Source organism: Manduca sexta, chromosome 12 (assembly GCF_014839805.1).
Source record: "Manduca sexta isolate Smith_Timp_Sample1 chromosome 12, JHU_Msex_v1.0, whole genome shotgun sequence".
NCBI lineage: Eukaryota > Metazoa > Arthropoda > Insecta > Lepidoptera > Sphingidae > Manduca > Manduca sexta.
In genome coordinates this window covers 1,784,838-1,802,309 of record NC_051126.1, presented here as the reverse complement: position 1 = coordinate 1,802,309, position 17,472 = coordinate 1,784,838, and the positions used below count along the sequence as shown (strand labels likewise).

General features: G+C 38.0%; 1 protein-coding gene across 4 annotated transcripts in view; it reads right to left on the bottom strand.

The window, feature by feature from the left end:
* Positions 1-134: 134 nt before the first annotated feature.
* Positions 135-17,472, bottom strand: part of LOC115451191 — a 144,780-nt gene continuing 127,442 nt past the window's right edge. For 3 of the 4 annotated variants that reach the window (XM_037437707.1, XM_037437706.1, XM_037437708.1), the window contains 6 exons: positions 5,170-7,643; positions 4,630-4,852; positions 3,789-4,486; positions 3,397-3,588; positions 2,913-3,074; positions 135-2,670 (listed from right to left, as the gene is read on the bottom strand). In XM_037437707.1, coding sequence (XP_037293604.1) covers positions 2,437-2,670; positions 2,913-3,074; positions 3,397-3,588; positions 3,789-4,486; positions 4,630-4,852; positions 5,170-7,643 — 3,983 coding nt within the window. In that variant the 3' untranslated portion in view covers positions 135-2,436. The remainder of the gene's footprint in view (positions 2,671-2,912; positions 3,075-3,396; positions 3,589-3,788; positions 4,487-4,629; positions 4,853-5,169; positions 7,644-17,472) is intronic. The other variant, XM_037437709.1, reaches the window with a different exon arrangement.

Genomic DNA, 17,472 nt, shown 5'->3' with positions numbered 1-17,472 from the left:
AGCATGAATAAAAAAAATTAAGAAAATTTTCTTTTAAATAGTTGAAACACCTGATAATTAGAAGCAACATTTGTAATATTGCTACAAAATTAGGAAGTTAGTTAATAAATAATACACAAAGAATCAGCCAAAAATATTTTATTTAAGCGTATTTATAATCTTTATATTATCAATTATGATATATTATTAATTCTTTAACTCTAAAAATTTTATGGCTTCCCTTGTGACGGGCGATGCAACGCCCAGAGACAACGTCGCCGCCATTGTCGGAGGCGGTGTCCTCCGCCCCAAGTCACACGTTAAGTAATCAGTATACAGTCGGGCTGAGCCAAAAATCTTCAACAAGTTTGTACTTCTTTATAATAACTTCAAATCTGATATTAGTTTAAAAAATAAGAAAAGTACATTCTCATGGATAGTTATAAAAATACGTTCGCTCTAAATATTGTTACCAAATTCGCACTTTTGTTTCTCTATATATAATTGATTGCATAATTTGTATCCAATTTTACATTCATTTTCGAAGGTTACAGAAATCATAATGACACGGTTCGCTTAAAACTTAATAACTTACCTCTAGAGTACACGTTAACAGAACGTATGAAGTACGCAAAATATGTAAAGATTTTGAAACATCGAAAATTCGAGACCAAATTATTCGGCCATTTCAAATTGAAGATAAACTAAATGATTAAGATTACATCGTTAAACCTAACGTTAACATGAAGGCTTATTTTTCCGCTTAAAACGTAATCGGCCGTTTTGTATAAAACCTACCCTAGAGCCCTAACCCTTGGTCGTCCTACCTACATCCCTGTCTTTTCAGTCCCTTTATATAATACGCGATATAATAAGTATTACAAATAAGGGCTCGATCATACCCTGTCAAATCATTATAAGTAAACAATATACATAGACAACCCTCTCAGATTTTGAGTTCTTCGCATACATGTGTCGCAAACATTTAAATAAGCGCCATCTGTTGATCGCACAGTTGATTTAACATAAGACTATATGACAGCAGACGAGAGTCATTTTTAAGTTCAAATTCGCTTACTTTTGATGAGTATTGGATATATATTTATTAAACGCTTTCTACAATTATGAAATCGGTACTTTACGTTAATTATCCAAGATCGCAAATGTTTAGGACAGTTATAGTCACAGGGCGTACAGACAACCTAAGTTAAATAGCACAATCATCAATATATTAGTTCCATTAATAGTAAACTCTCAATCGGAAAGGGTTTAACAACAAATTGCAACGGTCCAAGAGTACAAGCAGACAGTTAAATGATTAAACCGAAAGAAACACCGCGAAGTCGGCTTATATCTAACGCATACAACTACGTGTCAAACTTATGTATATACATCTTAACTAGGGGGAAATAAACGAGTAGTATATCAAGCGTCTAGCACCATTTCGATAATAATATACAATTCAATTCAACATAAAATTATCAACCAAAAATATATAAAAATAGAAAATAAAAAAATAAACAATGTAACAAACATCGAGAGAAACGCTAGTGACAGCGGAAACAAAACGAAGCGCAGATTCAATTTTGATAGGACTAGCTGGAACAGTATTGCAAAATGATTAAATTAATAGACATATTTTAGTATATTGAAAAAATCTACGTATACATAAAAATCTAATGTTAATAAAATACAGTTTTATACACTGAGATTATATTTATAAAAAAATAAATCACATCAGCTCCATCGTTTGACGCTCCGCCATTGAACGCAACAAGGTAACTCACACGCTCGGATGATGGCAACCTTACCGTCTCACCATCTCACCATCTCTCACCATTCACAAAACCTACGTTGTACTTGCGCCTGAAAACTACACCGTACGGGATATTGTGGAAGAAATCTACAACGAACACGCTCTACACATCAATTCAACTATTATATACGGAAAATGAATTGTATTCAACGATCAAATCTGTTTAATTGCACTATAAATTATTTATTTTGACAACAATGATAAAATCTGTTAGCTTGCGTGAATCCGGAAGTACGTGTTTAATGTCGGGTGTATTTATCTTACACAGTTCAGATATTCCAGTCTTTTCTGTAAATAATGAATGTCACCAGTGTGAGTAATGTCCAACAACTTTGACTATTCACTAATTATCGTCTTTCAATCCATTCAAACACTTGATACCAAGTTATTGTGAAATAATTAACCAATTCCATTGTATTATTATGGTGTTTCAATGTCTTTTGTATCGTAATACCAAGCTGGTATGAATTAGCCCCCCCTAAAGTCCAGTTCACTCATATAATATATTGTTCATACCAGGCTGTCATAAAACTACTGCATACACCATGTATGCAATTCTCAGTAAGATTGTGTATGTGTTTAAAAAAAATGACCTCACGAGGTGCATTATCGCATAGTATCAACCAGGCGCCCATAACTCTTTAGGGGGTAGTCTTGTTAAGGAAGGGTATGTCGGGCTCCATGCGCATAGTCTGCTGCGTGGGGTCGTAGTGTCCGGCCAGGTAGTACACGTCGTTGTTGTCGTACACGGAGCTGTAGCGCACCGGGTCGTCGCCCATGCGCTCCTTGTACTGCGCCAGCGGCAACACCTCACACTTGTGCGATATCGTCTGGACGTCGTTCTCGTCTGTATGCGGGGATTCGAAGAGACCACCCTAGAAAAACAAAACAACCAAATTTAGACTCCAATGAAGTTACCTAACAGAAAGATTTCAATTATAATCTTAAATATTTGTGGTACTTTATCGACATCTGTCTGCTTGCCTAGGCTTCTTTAAAAGGACTTAAGGTAATTCTGATGGGACTATCATGAAAGACAGACCTTTTTAAATTCCACGAATTGACTTAAAATTATTATTAGAACACACATACGTAAAGACAAAACATAGCATCTTACCGGATATTTCAAGGTGTCGCGGCAGGGCGCGGTCTCCTCCGGATGGTAGAACCAGTTGACCCTCACGGCCATGGCGCCGCGAGCCTCCCACAGCGCCACGATGCGCCCGATGTACGGCCGGTCCGGGCGGCCTGTCGACAGGAACACCGCTGCTTCGCCCACCTGGCCACAACACAATGAAAATTAACCACAAGAATCCTTTAAATCATGCTCCAGGAAAGGTTAAAGAAGATAGATCATTCAATCAAGTGGTATGTTAGGCAGTCGTCATAACCTTCTTTTTCATATTATCATTAAAAGTTTTAAGAACATTGATGTCAAAATTTGTAATTACATTTAATTACTACTTATCATTGTTACAGTTTGTAATTCTGTAATTATTAACTTATTTACAAATTTTAATCATCATCATTATCAACCACCACCAAAAGAGCAAAGTTATGAACTATGTACTAGGATAACATAACCGCTAGGCAGTTCTCACATGTAGCGTCTCCTCGCCCCGCTGGATGGCGCGGTAGAACAGCTTGCGGTGTCGCGGGCGAGCAGTGCGGCGGTACGCGGGCCCGAGCCAGCGCCACAGCGCGCCGCCCGGGAGGAACGCCGCCATCTTACTGACGCCGCCGCCGCCGCCTCCGTCCGATGACGTCGATGACACCGTGCGACGTTTGTTCTTCTGCAATAGTGAGGTACGTGTTAGGATCGTGTTACGGAAGAAACAGGTAAAGGTGGAGAGCATAATCAGAAACCGGTTAGAAACTATCCCGGTTATCTCTATTATTTCAAATAAGTCGTAGAAACAGAATTTAGTCATTAAGTAGGTGATACAAAAGAGTTTAAAGTAAATAAAAACAAACTTATACTTTAAATACTAACCTTCTTAGGTCCTTCACTGGTAGAAGGCACTGGCTCTTCCTCCAGCACAATGCCACTATCTTTCAAATTATCTTTCTTTTCTTCCTCTTTCAACGCGATCTTTCCAATGTTGCTAAAGTCTAGAACAGCATTCTTAACCAAACTCTTCTTGGATAACACTGTTTTCTTGATAACAGTTTTCATTTCTTCCGGCGATTTCTCCACAGCGATTAACGTCGATAGTCTGTCATTAGAATCTCCAGAATCTTCATTTGATTTATTAGAATCGATATAATCAGAAGACGACTTTTGTCTTTGATTGTCATCTCCGGAAGAACTGGACTGCTCTTTGCAACTTGAGTGGTGTCTTTTTCTGTGTTTTCTGTGGTGTTTTTTATGATGCCTTCTATGCTTGCAATGTTCTTCGCAGCATTTGTGTTTCTTTTTCTTCTTTTTGACGTAATCTACGTTGGGATCATCTTCACTTGAATGCCGCTTGATCTTTTCTTTCCTATGTTTCTTGAATTTCTTTCTGTCTTTATGTCTTTCTTCTGCTTTCGGCTTCGCTGGTTCGACGGACGTTGATGCTTTAACTTCTAAAGTTATTGGTGGTTTCTTCTCTTCTACGCTAACACTGGTATTTCTTCTTCTTTTGCCGAGAGTGAATAACGGGTTCTCGTATTCTGTAAACAGCGAGCGTGTTTTGTTAATAAACACATCTGTAAAAGAAGAGAGAAGAAGAATACGGAGAAAACGGTGGTAAGAAAAATAAATAAAAAAGAAATAACGGTCACTAATAAAATTGTCTTAACAATTTCACACCCAGGCATCAACATCATACGTAAAAATATATATTACTCACCAACAACAGGGTAGTTGGGCTCTAAGAATCGAATATCCTCGATAGCTATGCGCCCCGAGTCACCATCATCGAACTCCACAGCGACGAACTTGTCATCGTGAGGATCTGGAGACGAGACCGCCACGGTGCCAGGGTACAGGCAGCGATACTGCTGCGACCAGTACGCGCAGATCCTCATACCTGATGGCAGCTCCGCGACTGATGTTGGTGTTACCTCGAGGATCTAGGATTCAATAAAATTTTATATTATACAATAGTTGTGTTGATTTTGAAATATAAATTATAAAGTAAACGTGTAACAAAATAAGTTCGTTTGTAGTTTATCGACGGATTACTACACGACTTTAATATTCAATTTAGTTCAGTCAATCATGTTTAGAACTTAATTAGTTTAAATATAGTTACAATCTTAAACGGAAATCAAAAGTAATGAAGGTAACTAATGTATCTATATTCGAATCATGTACATTTTTGGATTATACTAAACTTACTTTAAGTGCAACCATTCCATGGAATATAATAATAAAATACGACACTTACAGCATCCCTTAAAGTTTCCTCTCTAGACAGTATATGAGGCTTGTTGCCTCTCTCCCCGTCTAGTGTAATAGCATATACATCCGGCGCCTGAACGGCACTCAGTTTCCCTGCATAGAACAACCCGCCCATAGCTGTCAGCACCCTTGGAGAGGAGTCCAATTTATCCTCAGTCAAAGTGCACTTAGACGCCGGCGGAGGAACGGCCTCTTTAGGTGCCTCAGCAGCATCAGCAGTGACTTCACTCCTTTCCTTAGACTTGAGACTCTTCCGCCTCTTTTTAGCGCGTCTCCTTTCTTTGTCACTCCCACTTGATGCACTAGCTCGACGTATCGCAAATTCTAATTCCGATAAATCGTCTCTCGAATGCTTCCTCGCTAGTCTGTCGACGTTCTCTCTATTCTTTTGTCTCACTTCATTAAGGCTCTCCATAGAAGAACTCGCTGATCGGTTAAGGCCCCATTCGTTTTCTTCTTCCTCGGAACATACTTTTAGTATCGGTTCAGCTTTGAGCTTAGGACGAACTTTACTCGTCCTATTTGTGTCTTCTCTTGAGGGTTCCCCTCTCGTGCACAAGATTCCTCCTTTCAACTTGCCTTTAGCAAGTAAATAGCCAACTAAACGGCTTTTTGACTTGGGTTTTTTCGCAACAATAGTTTCTGTAGAGTCAGGACTGGATACTTTTCGTGGTCTACCCACTTTGCGTTTCTTGGACGAGCCCCTGTCCGAGTCAGGGGATAAGGCTGGCGTAGAAGGCGTTGTCGGCGCTGACAATGGCGCTAATGGAGGGGTTAGAGCATCAAGCTGGGCTCTCTTCTCGTCGTACTGCCTCTGTAACTCTTCAATCCGTTTCCTCATGTCTTTCTCTATCGCATTAACAAGTGCTTGGCAAGTAGGCGGGAGAGTGGGAGTGTGTGAGCAATCCGCTGCCCCACAGGAGCACGCGGTCATTCCTCTCAGACTCGTCTCCACTTCTAACCCAGTATGTCTCGCCTCGTCTCTGTCACGCTCCCGCTTATGACGTCGTATTTTTTCCGCCTTATGCCGGTGTCTTTCTTCTCTATCTCCACTTCGTTTCCTTCTCCTTTCACTTGACGAATCCCTGTCTCTGTGCTTGTGTTTGTCTTTCTTGCTCGTTGACTCCGCTGACCTATCTCTCTCCCTTTCGGTGGGGCTGAGGAGCGGCTCACTCTTTATAAACGGACGGGAAGACATGGACAGATTCGTTGGAGGGCTCTCCTCTACCTCTTCCATAAATCTTTGTTCCGCTAAGGCACACAGCAAGCCGAGACCGTTTAGTGAAGTTTTGGAACTATCACTAGTAGTCGGATCTGCTGGCGGGAACTCGAATCTTGTGTGAGGCTCTGCTTCTGTTCGTGGCGGGGATTTAGGTGATGTCTTTATCATTATATTTACTTTGGTTGTAGTTCTCGTGTCTACAGTCAGAGGAGTCGTTTCTAACGTAGGCATGCTGGTTCCAGGTGTAGTCCTTTCAAATTGCTCAATGCTATTTGATAATAGTTCTAGGCCGCTGACGTCTACAGGAGGTCGCGTGGGTTGCGCGGCCGTTTGCTGTAAGGGCGTCGTTCTTGCGGTGTCTATCACAAGGTCGTGTGAGCCCCCACTACTTGAGTTATCTACCATCGCCTCATCCCGTTCTATCGCATCTATGGCCTTCTCCACCGCCCCGACTACGGCAGAAGTCGCCAATCCTTCGGACGATGACTCCTCAGCACTGTCAATCGCTGGCGGCAGGATTTGTGGACCCTGACTGGCGTCATACGGTGAGTGAGCTACTCCAATACACGCGACATCTCTCTCATCCTCATCAGCGTGATTGGGAGAATCATCTTCATCATCGATATGGTCAGTTTGGTTCGACGCATCTCTATGTGCTGGGACTTCTGGCGCTTCTGGAGGCGGGGTAGGAGGAGCGGCTGGTGACGTCGCCTGACTCCTGCACGCCTGCTCCGAGAAATCAGGCTGGTAGTACAGGTGCGTCGTCAAGATCGGCTGCTGCACTGGCTCCGGGGCAAATGTCGGCTGTGGCTTCTCCTGAGGAGGCTCAGGTTCAATCTTAATCAGATGCGGAGTTATAATTGGCTGCATGATCGGTTTCCTTTTATCCTGGTGCGGATGCTGCTGAGGCGGTGCCGGCGCTAAGGTCACTAATCTTGTAGAATGGGTATGCGTGTGCTGTAGAGTCGCTGTGGATGCTAGGAGATCCCCTGGCAGGAGCTGGAGGTGGTGGGAGGGATGAGGCGCGGGGGGAAGGAGTAGCGGCGCGGAGGGGTAGGGTACTCCGCCCCACACCACCGCGTGTTGAAGATCTGGAGGCGCCGGGAGCAGGAGGAGAGCGCCTGACGTCGGCTCCCGGACGATTTGAAACCCTCCGACGGAGGAGACCCCGCCTCCTACGGGGGCGACTCCGCCGACGCCCACGCCGCCGACCATCATGCTCTCCATTGACACTTGGGCTGAAAGACAAAAGGAATATGTCATGAATTATTTCAAATCTACATATATAAATACCATTGAAAAATGTTGTACATTCACTTTTAATTATATTAAATACAGTTATAGTATAAATATACCACAAAAGCATTCATAACCTTATGTAATAAACTCTATTACACCTACTAAATACAATATCGTTTGTTAGCAACGGAACGATAGATAACTTCTATTATAATAATAGTTTACCTGCAACATAGTTATCGTGGGTACAACTAGTTATATTCTACAAATGACTTATAGGTATGGCAAGGCAGACAAATAGACCGCTGGGAGGCGAAAGGTAGCGGTTCGATTCCTACAACGAATTATGTGAGATGGAAAATAGTGTTTTTAGCTGTCAAAGACAATTACTTTTTTGACTATATTTTTATGAACAACTTTGTACCTCACTATGTCCAGAGATTGAAACAAACCTATTCGCTATAGCAGAATAGGTCTTAACGAGACCTCTTCTCTCCACGCTACGTGTATTAATTATAGTCATGCACATTCCCTTAGTCTCATGCTATCCTAGTAGTTATTCCAGCCACGCGTGTATTACCATGCGCGCCACGTCGCCGCGACGCGTGCAACATTGTCCAACATCAAACGCAACGGAAGTATTCTGCATAATATTGCGTATTATGAATTCTTTTAAAATCAAACAATGTGTATAATAAATACATGGTTTCTCGTAATTTCGTGCATGGTCCGTTCGCGGAAAGTTTATAATTTTTATTATACCTAAGCTTGCGGCTCATCGTTGCTACAAAGTCTTTTATAAAATAATCAAACATACATTGTGAACACGATTTCTTATTTTTTAATTAGACATTCTGGAGCAAATTTCCTATAGATAAAACCACAAACTTTACCTCTCTTTATAAGTTTTAAAATGTTGATGAATTAAAATCGTCACCCAACATAAAATATAATATTAAATCATAATCAATATGAATTAAACTATCAATAGCTTTACATTATTATAACTATTCTCCTAGAATATTAATTTCGTAGTATTACTTTTATACCGAAGTTACGAGTCGGCCACCATTTTAAAAAATAGTTTTATTATGTAGTGTGGTTTATTTTTGGTTTAGTGCCTTTTCCTACGTAACTAAAAGCATTTGTTTTCAAATTACAATATTTATAGGGCCATATCTAGCAACACTAGGCGAGTGAGGTACACCCACGATCAAATCTGCATGCAGCTTGCGAGCGGAGCTTCCGCACCAGGACAACAGGAGCGAAAGGCACTCGCATCTCAGACGCGGATTGTTTCCGTAATTGCCGAGTGAATAATTAACCATAGCTTAGCGGTATTGGCTCTGCTGAGAAAACGATCGCAGGTTCGATTTTTTGCTGATTTTGAACTTTATATTTATTTGTTTATAATTGTATTTAGTGTAACAAGTCAATTGTCGAACGTTGGATAGTGCCACGGAGTTGTAAGTAATAAATAGGTCGACTGGAAGTAGTACCCTTTAGGTTTTGATTCCCTTGCGAGTAGTTGCGAGTTTGAAAATGTGCAGCTTAAATTGCTGTTTCTTTTGATTGGGTTAACTTAGAAGTTTGATTTTTTCACAGCTCCAAGGGACAGTAGACCTGAGTGTTTGATATAAATTTCAGCTTAATACCTCCACGCGTTCCTGAGAAAAAGGGTCTTGACAAACGGACGGACGGACACCAAAGTGATCCTATATATAAGGGTTCCCTTTTTTCCTTTCGAGGGTCGGAACCCTAAACTTCACTTCACGTTTTTATCTCCAAAGAGGTAGAGAATGCCACCAAGGCACCCATTTTTCGCCATGTGTGTTCCGTTCCATGATAGAAAACGAGCCTATGTATAGGCGGAATAGGTCAATCATTGCACACTTTCTAGCCATTTCGCCACATGGAAATGACTATACACAATAGTCAATTTGAAAGAATTGAAATATAAATAAAAGAGACCGTGGGGCATTCCACGTGAAGCGGGCACGAAAAAAAACTCGATGTCTCAGATTTTCGTAATATTTGATTATGTTATACCTGTATATGTCCTCGATCCAGATACAAAATATTATTAAAGTATAAAGCCTGGTAAGCGAATTAAAGGACTTTGAAGTTTTGACTGGCCGGCTGGTATACGCCACTTCGAATCCAATTATCAAGTTTTTAAATGTTACAATAAAATAAATAAAGCAATGAAATAAATACTTCATTTAATGAGCTTTTTATTGTATTTTTGGAAATTGAAAAATGTTTTTTCTTTGAAAAAATGTGTTTGAAAGTTTAAAACTTGAATTTCACAAAGTTGGCATATTTATATTTTTTTATTTTTTCTAAAAATAGCTACTATTGTATAGATAATCCCTGCGAAGTTTCATAATGGGCTGAGAAGTAGTTTAGGAGCTAGACTGATTACAGTGCCGAAGCGCGGCGGTCGCCAGAAAGAGCGAAGTAGTAAAAATTTTCAATTAAGCTAAATACTTTCGATTAGAGTATTTTATCATGTTTTGCATCGCTCTCACGATTCAATTACATCTGATTATAATATAAAAAAATATATTTATATTACTGACGGTGCACAACAACATTTTAAAAAGATTTAATTGTATTAACTTGTTATATTTCCAACAGGATTGTGGTAAAGATGCAGAATTTCATTTTCGTGCCACTTCACATGGCAGAAGGGCAATTTGACAGTCTCGGTGGTAACCTAAAACGCCTGGAGACACAGGCTAGTTTACATAACGCATTAAACAAAGCCATCACGATACCCGACCACTTATACATATAGGCTAGAACATCAATGCCACAAACTCATATTTATTATTACTACTACTATTTATTATTATTATTCATATATATTTTAATGTTTCAAACTTTAACTTTTTTCTACTAAAATAGCCAATATTGTAGGTATATAGATTATCCTTGCCAAGTTTCAAATGTTGTTGTGCACCGTCAGTAATATAAATATATTTTTTTATATTATAATCAGATGTAATTGAATCGTTAGAGCGATGCAAAACATGATAAAATACTCTAATCGAAAGTATTTAGTTTAATTGAAAATTTTTACTACTTCGCTCTTTCTGGCGACCGCCGCGCTTCGGCACTGTAATCGGTCTAGCTCCTAAACTACTTCTCAGCCCATTATGAAACTTCGCAGGGATTATCTATACAATAGTAGCTATTTTTAGAAAAAAAATAAAAAAAATATAAATATGCCAACTTTGTGAAATTCAAGTTTTAAACTTTCAAACACATTTTTTCAAAGAAAAAACATTTTTCAATTTCCAAAAAAACAATAAAAAAGCTCATTAAATGAAGTATTTATTTCATTGCTTTATTTATTTTATTGTAACATTTAAAAACTTGATAATTGGATTCGAAGTGGCGTATACCAGCCGGCCAGTCAAAACTTCAAAGTCCTTTAATTCGCTTACCAGGCTTTACACTTTAATAATATTTTGTATCTGGATCGAGGACATATACAGGTATAACATAATCAAATATTACGAAAATCTGAGACATCGAGTTTTTTTTCGTGCCCGCTTCACGTGGAATGCCCCAGGTTTGAATCACACTTCATTGGTTTTTATATGAAAACGTGTTTGAATTTGCTTGTAAAAATTCAATGCGTATTTTATATTATGAGCGAAGTAATCAATCTAAGCGGCGATAGCCTAGTTGGGTGTGGAACGGACTGCCAAGACGAATGTCCGCAGGTACAAATCCCAAGGGCCCACACTTCTGACTTTTCTAAAAAATCATGCGTGTATTCTTTGTGAATTTATCGTTCGCTTTAACGGTGACGGAAAACATCGTGAGGAAACCTGCACATCTGAGAAGTTCTCTATAGGAATTTCGAGGGTGTGTGAAGTCTACCAATCCGCACTAGGCCAGCGTGGTGGACTAAGGCCTAATCCCTCTCAGTAGTAGAGGAGGCCCGTGGCCAGCAGTGGGCAAGTATATAATACAGGGCTGATATTATATATTTATTAATCAATCTACCTATCCATATTATTGTATAAAACTAGTGTTTGTTTATTTGAACTCGCTAATATCAGAAAGTAGATACAATTTAGGAAAAAATATTTAGTTTTGTGTCCATTTATCGGGGAAGACTATAAGTTACCTAACATTACGCTTTGACCAACAGGAGTGGAATATAAAAAGTTATATTACAACTAAACTCCTTGAATAAATTATAAAAAAACATAGCTTTAACTATTATACAAAACAATTTATATTTTTAATATGTTTATAACAATATTTTAAGAATAATATATTAAAAGTTATATTTCTTTTACCAGCATTATACCTATTATTTGATAACCGGTAACGCATCCACTACTAAACCGATAGTATGTAATGATTGAACATCATTAAATATAATTTTCTTTAATCGCGATAAGGCGGTAATACCTACACTTTCCTTTATAAATTGGTGATAATTACACTATACAAACGCAATATCATATCAGTGATTATTAGACAATGTAAAATTGGTAATTTTTTAAATATATTTTTGTATTTTGATTTTATTCTTAACTTAGCCGAACCTACCCGAACATGCCAGATATTAAAATAACACCCAAATCGTGTTGGATCGAGTTGTGCCGCGCGAGCAGTCTCCACGCGACGCTGAGCCGATCAATCATCGTCCAACGACATTGTTGCGCCGAGTTTTTTCACCCTTCCTCAAAAAACATCGCGTGAGGTGTCAAACGCCAAGCAAACGGACCGCTCGCGAAAATAACTATTTACAACTTGTTATTACCGCAAAAAACCGTAATACAAAAAAGCAATCCACAACACTAAAAACTGCGAGGCGGCGAACATCAAGGCCCTCCTTTGAAGGCGCGACGCGCGCTCATTGGCCGAGCGGCGAAGTGGGCGGGGCGATGTGGGCGTCGCGTCGGAAATTAGGGATGTGCGCACCGAACACCGGTTTTGTCGATAAAAGCGGTTTTTAATGGTTTTTATTGCTGATTTTTTATGGTGTAATTTATCGTGCAGTGTTCCGTTTGGCGCGGATGCGGGCGATGCACGGACGTTTTTGTTGCCCAAATGTTATTATTTATCGGCAAATTTGGTTTTTACAGGCAATGATACGATGTTAGAGCTCGTTAGCTTTTTGTGTGATTCGAGTGATTTGTTCGATTGTTGACGCGTACTAAATGTTTAGATATTTTTGAACGTTGTATCAAAATATTTTATAAGTATTTATAATCGTAAAAAAATCGAACCCCGTTAATAAAACCCCGTTTTTAAATATTTTTTAAAGCTGAAAATTGCGTTTTTTCTATAATAAACTTCCTATAGTACCTAATAAAATCCACGGTACTTTTTAATAGAATTTAGCAAAAGAACAGACAAAAAGAGACGACTGCATAGATCTATTTTGCTTCTATTTTTAGAGAGTATCGAGTTTCAAGCAAATCGCGTAAACTATCACGATATTGACTTCAATTATAATTATTTCTAATAAGTAGTCCGAAATTTATGTTAAATATAAACTCCCATGTCTGTCTAACTCTTAAAAAAAGGCGTGATGCTATTATTATTGTAATAAACTTATAACTTTTTTATGGATACCTATGTCTCTCTCAGTGGAGAAACGTGAAATATTCCGAAAAATCCGACACAACATACCTATACCTAGGTAGATACTATGCATAAATACGGTCTGTAAATCGTTCTTATGATAATTCGATTCTACATAAAGGGAAGCCGACGAATTGGGTTACCTATATGGCCACTTCGTCACTGCAATCTACCCAGATTAACCATAGTTTTTTTCTATTTCTATCGGTAAGCATTAATCAAACACCCTCAATGATCATAGGTATACTTATTGTAATGAAGAAGTGCGTATGCCATTAGAACGCGCAATCTGAGGACTCGAAATCCTCCCAATTGAGACGATTGCATACACTATGCGTAAATGACGATTACCAGCTGAATTTTGTTTATACTCATCAAATTCTTTATGAACTCTCAAATGACACAAAATACTCACTATTACAAGGCCCTGTTTTATATTTGATGAACAAATTGATTTAGTATATATATCATCACATAATCCTATGTTTTTTTGTGAAAATGTTCAATAATCCCGGAAGATAAACAAAGAAGGAACCATCATTTATTGTCATTATTAGTTTTTGCAATCATGAATGTTTCGAATCTCATTTTTGCAAAATAAGAAAAAAAAATACATAGGATCTTGTAACAGTCAGCGAAATTATACTGTTTGAACTTTGTAATAAGTTGCAAAATGCAATCTATCTCGGAATGAAGAGCGAAATGCACTCCATTACTTCATAATACCACTTTATGTATTGTAATATTATTTATTAACACAATTTCCTTCAGAGTCGATTAAATGGCCAGTCATCAAAGTTCCCTACTGTGTACAAAGAGATTAAAAATATAGGGGCTATACTAAAAATGTAGACTAATTAAAATAGGGATTAAATTCATCACATTATAATTTATTCGTAATAAACGAATTAGCTAGTAATTCTTTTAAACAATTTCAAAACGGCATTTAGTCCACGCTCGCTTTAATTATCACTCTCACTGTCCCTTGCACCCGAAATTTTCTGAATTTTTATATATCTAAAGATTTATATTACATATAAATATTACATATTTCTTCACAATATTTTTCACCATCAATGTGAGAGAAATTAATTATAAATATCTTAATAACCGCATATTTCCAAGCATTAATTCTACTGACATTTTAATAATTCTTTGTATTATCAAGGACTATTTGTTGGTTATTAAATAAGCAAAGTTATAACCTTCATAAATTAACGCTAAGGTAAAAATGCTTGTAGTTGCTGTCTATTTTACTTATTATTTCCTTGAATAAAATATTCTGTAACCTAACATAGAGTCAGTATACCGCGAAATAAACTTATAAAAGCAATCAGACATCAAATAGCATAGAATTTATAGTATGGGCTAAAGCAACTGAAAATCAATAAATGAAATGCTGCGGGCCCTTATTAATATACCCTTATTTAATGTAATGTCCAAGATTTGATGATCAGCTTTTATACACGCATGACAAAGTGACCGCACTGTACCTGATGGTAAGTGGAGTGGAGTCCAATAGACTATCAACTGGCGAGAGATAATTATTTCTCGACAGTCTACACAATTTGCCGGCCTGTTGAAACCGGATATACACATACTGATCCCGGAACGTAACACACTAACGTGGGCCACTATGGCGGGTTTTAACACTTTGTATTTGGTGGTCGCTATCCGGTCGGATATAAAATATATCCTACCATCAACTTGTTCTACAAAAAGAAAAGAAACAATAGAAGCCGTCTTTGAAAAGAAGAATAGAAGCCAATTCTTTCGCCACTACACATGACTACATTTTCGACTACAACTTACCATCGGGCGCCGAGTAGCCTGTACCGGGAGAGCATAAACATACAATGATAATTAATATATCATACAGTTATCGATATTCAATATTAATTAATTTTGGCCGAAAATAATTGATTATCCTAAAAAAATATACGGTAACTCCTGCGTATTTAAGCTTACTTATAAGTCGTTGACTACTAAAATTTCAATAAAATGTATGCAGCACAATAAAACTATTTCCAATCTGAATTTAAGTTATAATGTAAACTTAAAATTGTGTATGCCTTATATAAATTGCGCCTTATTTTTTATTACCTAATATCATACATTGTAGTACCTTTTAATATAATAAATTTTACTGAATTAGTACTTAAACTAGCACTAATAATATGACAGCACGTAAAAAAACGGATTCAAATCACAATAATATTACCTATATATTCTAATTATTTCATATTTTTATTATTCATTAATTTTCCGATTTCTTAGGGCAGTATTAACAAAATAATCTCACTTAAAAGTAAAAATTCAAGTAGACGTTTAATGTATTAAACTATTTAATAAACCAAGCTTAAATAGACATTTAAGAGTGTGTTCTCAGCTGAGTTGGGGCTGCTACATAAACAGAAGCTATCAAAATCCGTCTCATACTCTGACTTAAGATATGATTTGAGTTGATTAATATGAGTTTATATAATAGCGCTATCTTAAGATGACCGTCACAGCGTCTCAGCTATCGCACTTGAGAACAGAAATGAGTTGTATTTATTAATACTGCCCTTAGAGACTTTGTTTATTCCTTTTGAAACCCAATGACTATAAATGGCGGGTGAGCGCCGATAATACCTCAGAATAGGTGGTAATGGTCACTGGTGACCCATCTAACAAAATAAATTCCAACCAAAACTAATAATTACCCATTCTTTGAGAGCGTTAAGTGAGAAATACAACGCGTTCTCAATGCGCTAAGCATTTCATTAATTCATCGCACAATCAAAGTAAAAAACTAACAAAGGCACATAATAAACGAGATCCGGTTACAGAGTGCTAAGGTTCGGAACCGATTCAGCCAAAACCGGTCGCGATGGACGCGAATGTATTACGAGCGGATTTCTTTTCACGTTTTTTTATGAATGATAGTTTAATCTGTAAATTGGAATACCGTCTAATCACTTTTTGGATAACTAGGTATTAAGGTGGTGAATTTATTTATTTATTTATTTAGGCACACCAACAATGCAAACACAAACATATAAATTAACCCGACAATAAAACTTAGGCTAGTGCTTACATTTGTGACAGATGTGCACAACAATTTTAACAAACAAAAATAGTAGCTACGCTTTTCCTCTCTACCCTCCCCCCCTCTCCTCTCTCCTATTCAAATTTTTTAATGCGATTTTGTGAGAATTCTATATAGGAAGGGAGAAAGAGGAGAATAAAGAAGAAAGAACAAACAATACACGTAAGAACAAATATAGAAAAATAATATTAAATAATGTGACACCAATGGATAGAGTACCTCCCAACGAAATCACAATGCCAAGAGTTTTTTTCTGAATGACATGGTCCGGTCATGAAAAATGTCGAGATCAAGCAGCCTGTGCCAACTATTATAAGTGGTAGTAAGTCTCACTAAGGGAGAATTTCGTCCAAGATTAGTTCTATATTTAGGTACTTTGAAAAACGATTTACATTTTATCCGTGAATTCATTTTCGGCACATAGAGATCAATGCGTTCCAATAATTCTTGACAATGTATCGAACATATGTATCGAATCGAATAGTGTAACACTCATGCCTTTTGTTCCCGAAGGGGTAGACTCAACTGATACCCATTTTTCGCCATAGTCTGTCCCGTGATGATAGGGGACGAGCCTATCGCCATATCGGGCACAAATACCAGACTTCAGGCTGATACGGAACAGAAAAACTCAATATCACTCTACACGACCTGGGATTTGAACTCAAGGTGTTAGAGCGCTAGTCGCACCTTGCACGCAATACAACTACGCCACCGAGACATTAAATAGAGTAATTAAATAAAAACATAATAGGCACACGAAGCAAATGGCCGTTGAGTTCCTATCCTCTTGTCAAGTGAATTCGAAATATTTATGAAAAAATAGGAGACATAAACGATCGACCAACAGATCATTACCACGGTACAGACGTAAGTACTGAATAGGGACAAGTGTTAGCCGCACAGTTCGTCACGGTATACAAATTAACAATTTTGAGTATTTCTTAATTGATTTCTTAAAATTACTCAGTCGCAGCTCGGAGTCAGGAAGTTGGCAGTGATACCACCGTGCCTCGGAAAGTATGTAAAGCCGTTGGTCCTGCCATCTCTCTCCGGTCATGTCGGATTGCCGTCTTCATCGTACTATAAGAGTGAAGGAATAGAGAGTGCACCTGTGTATT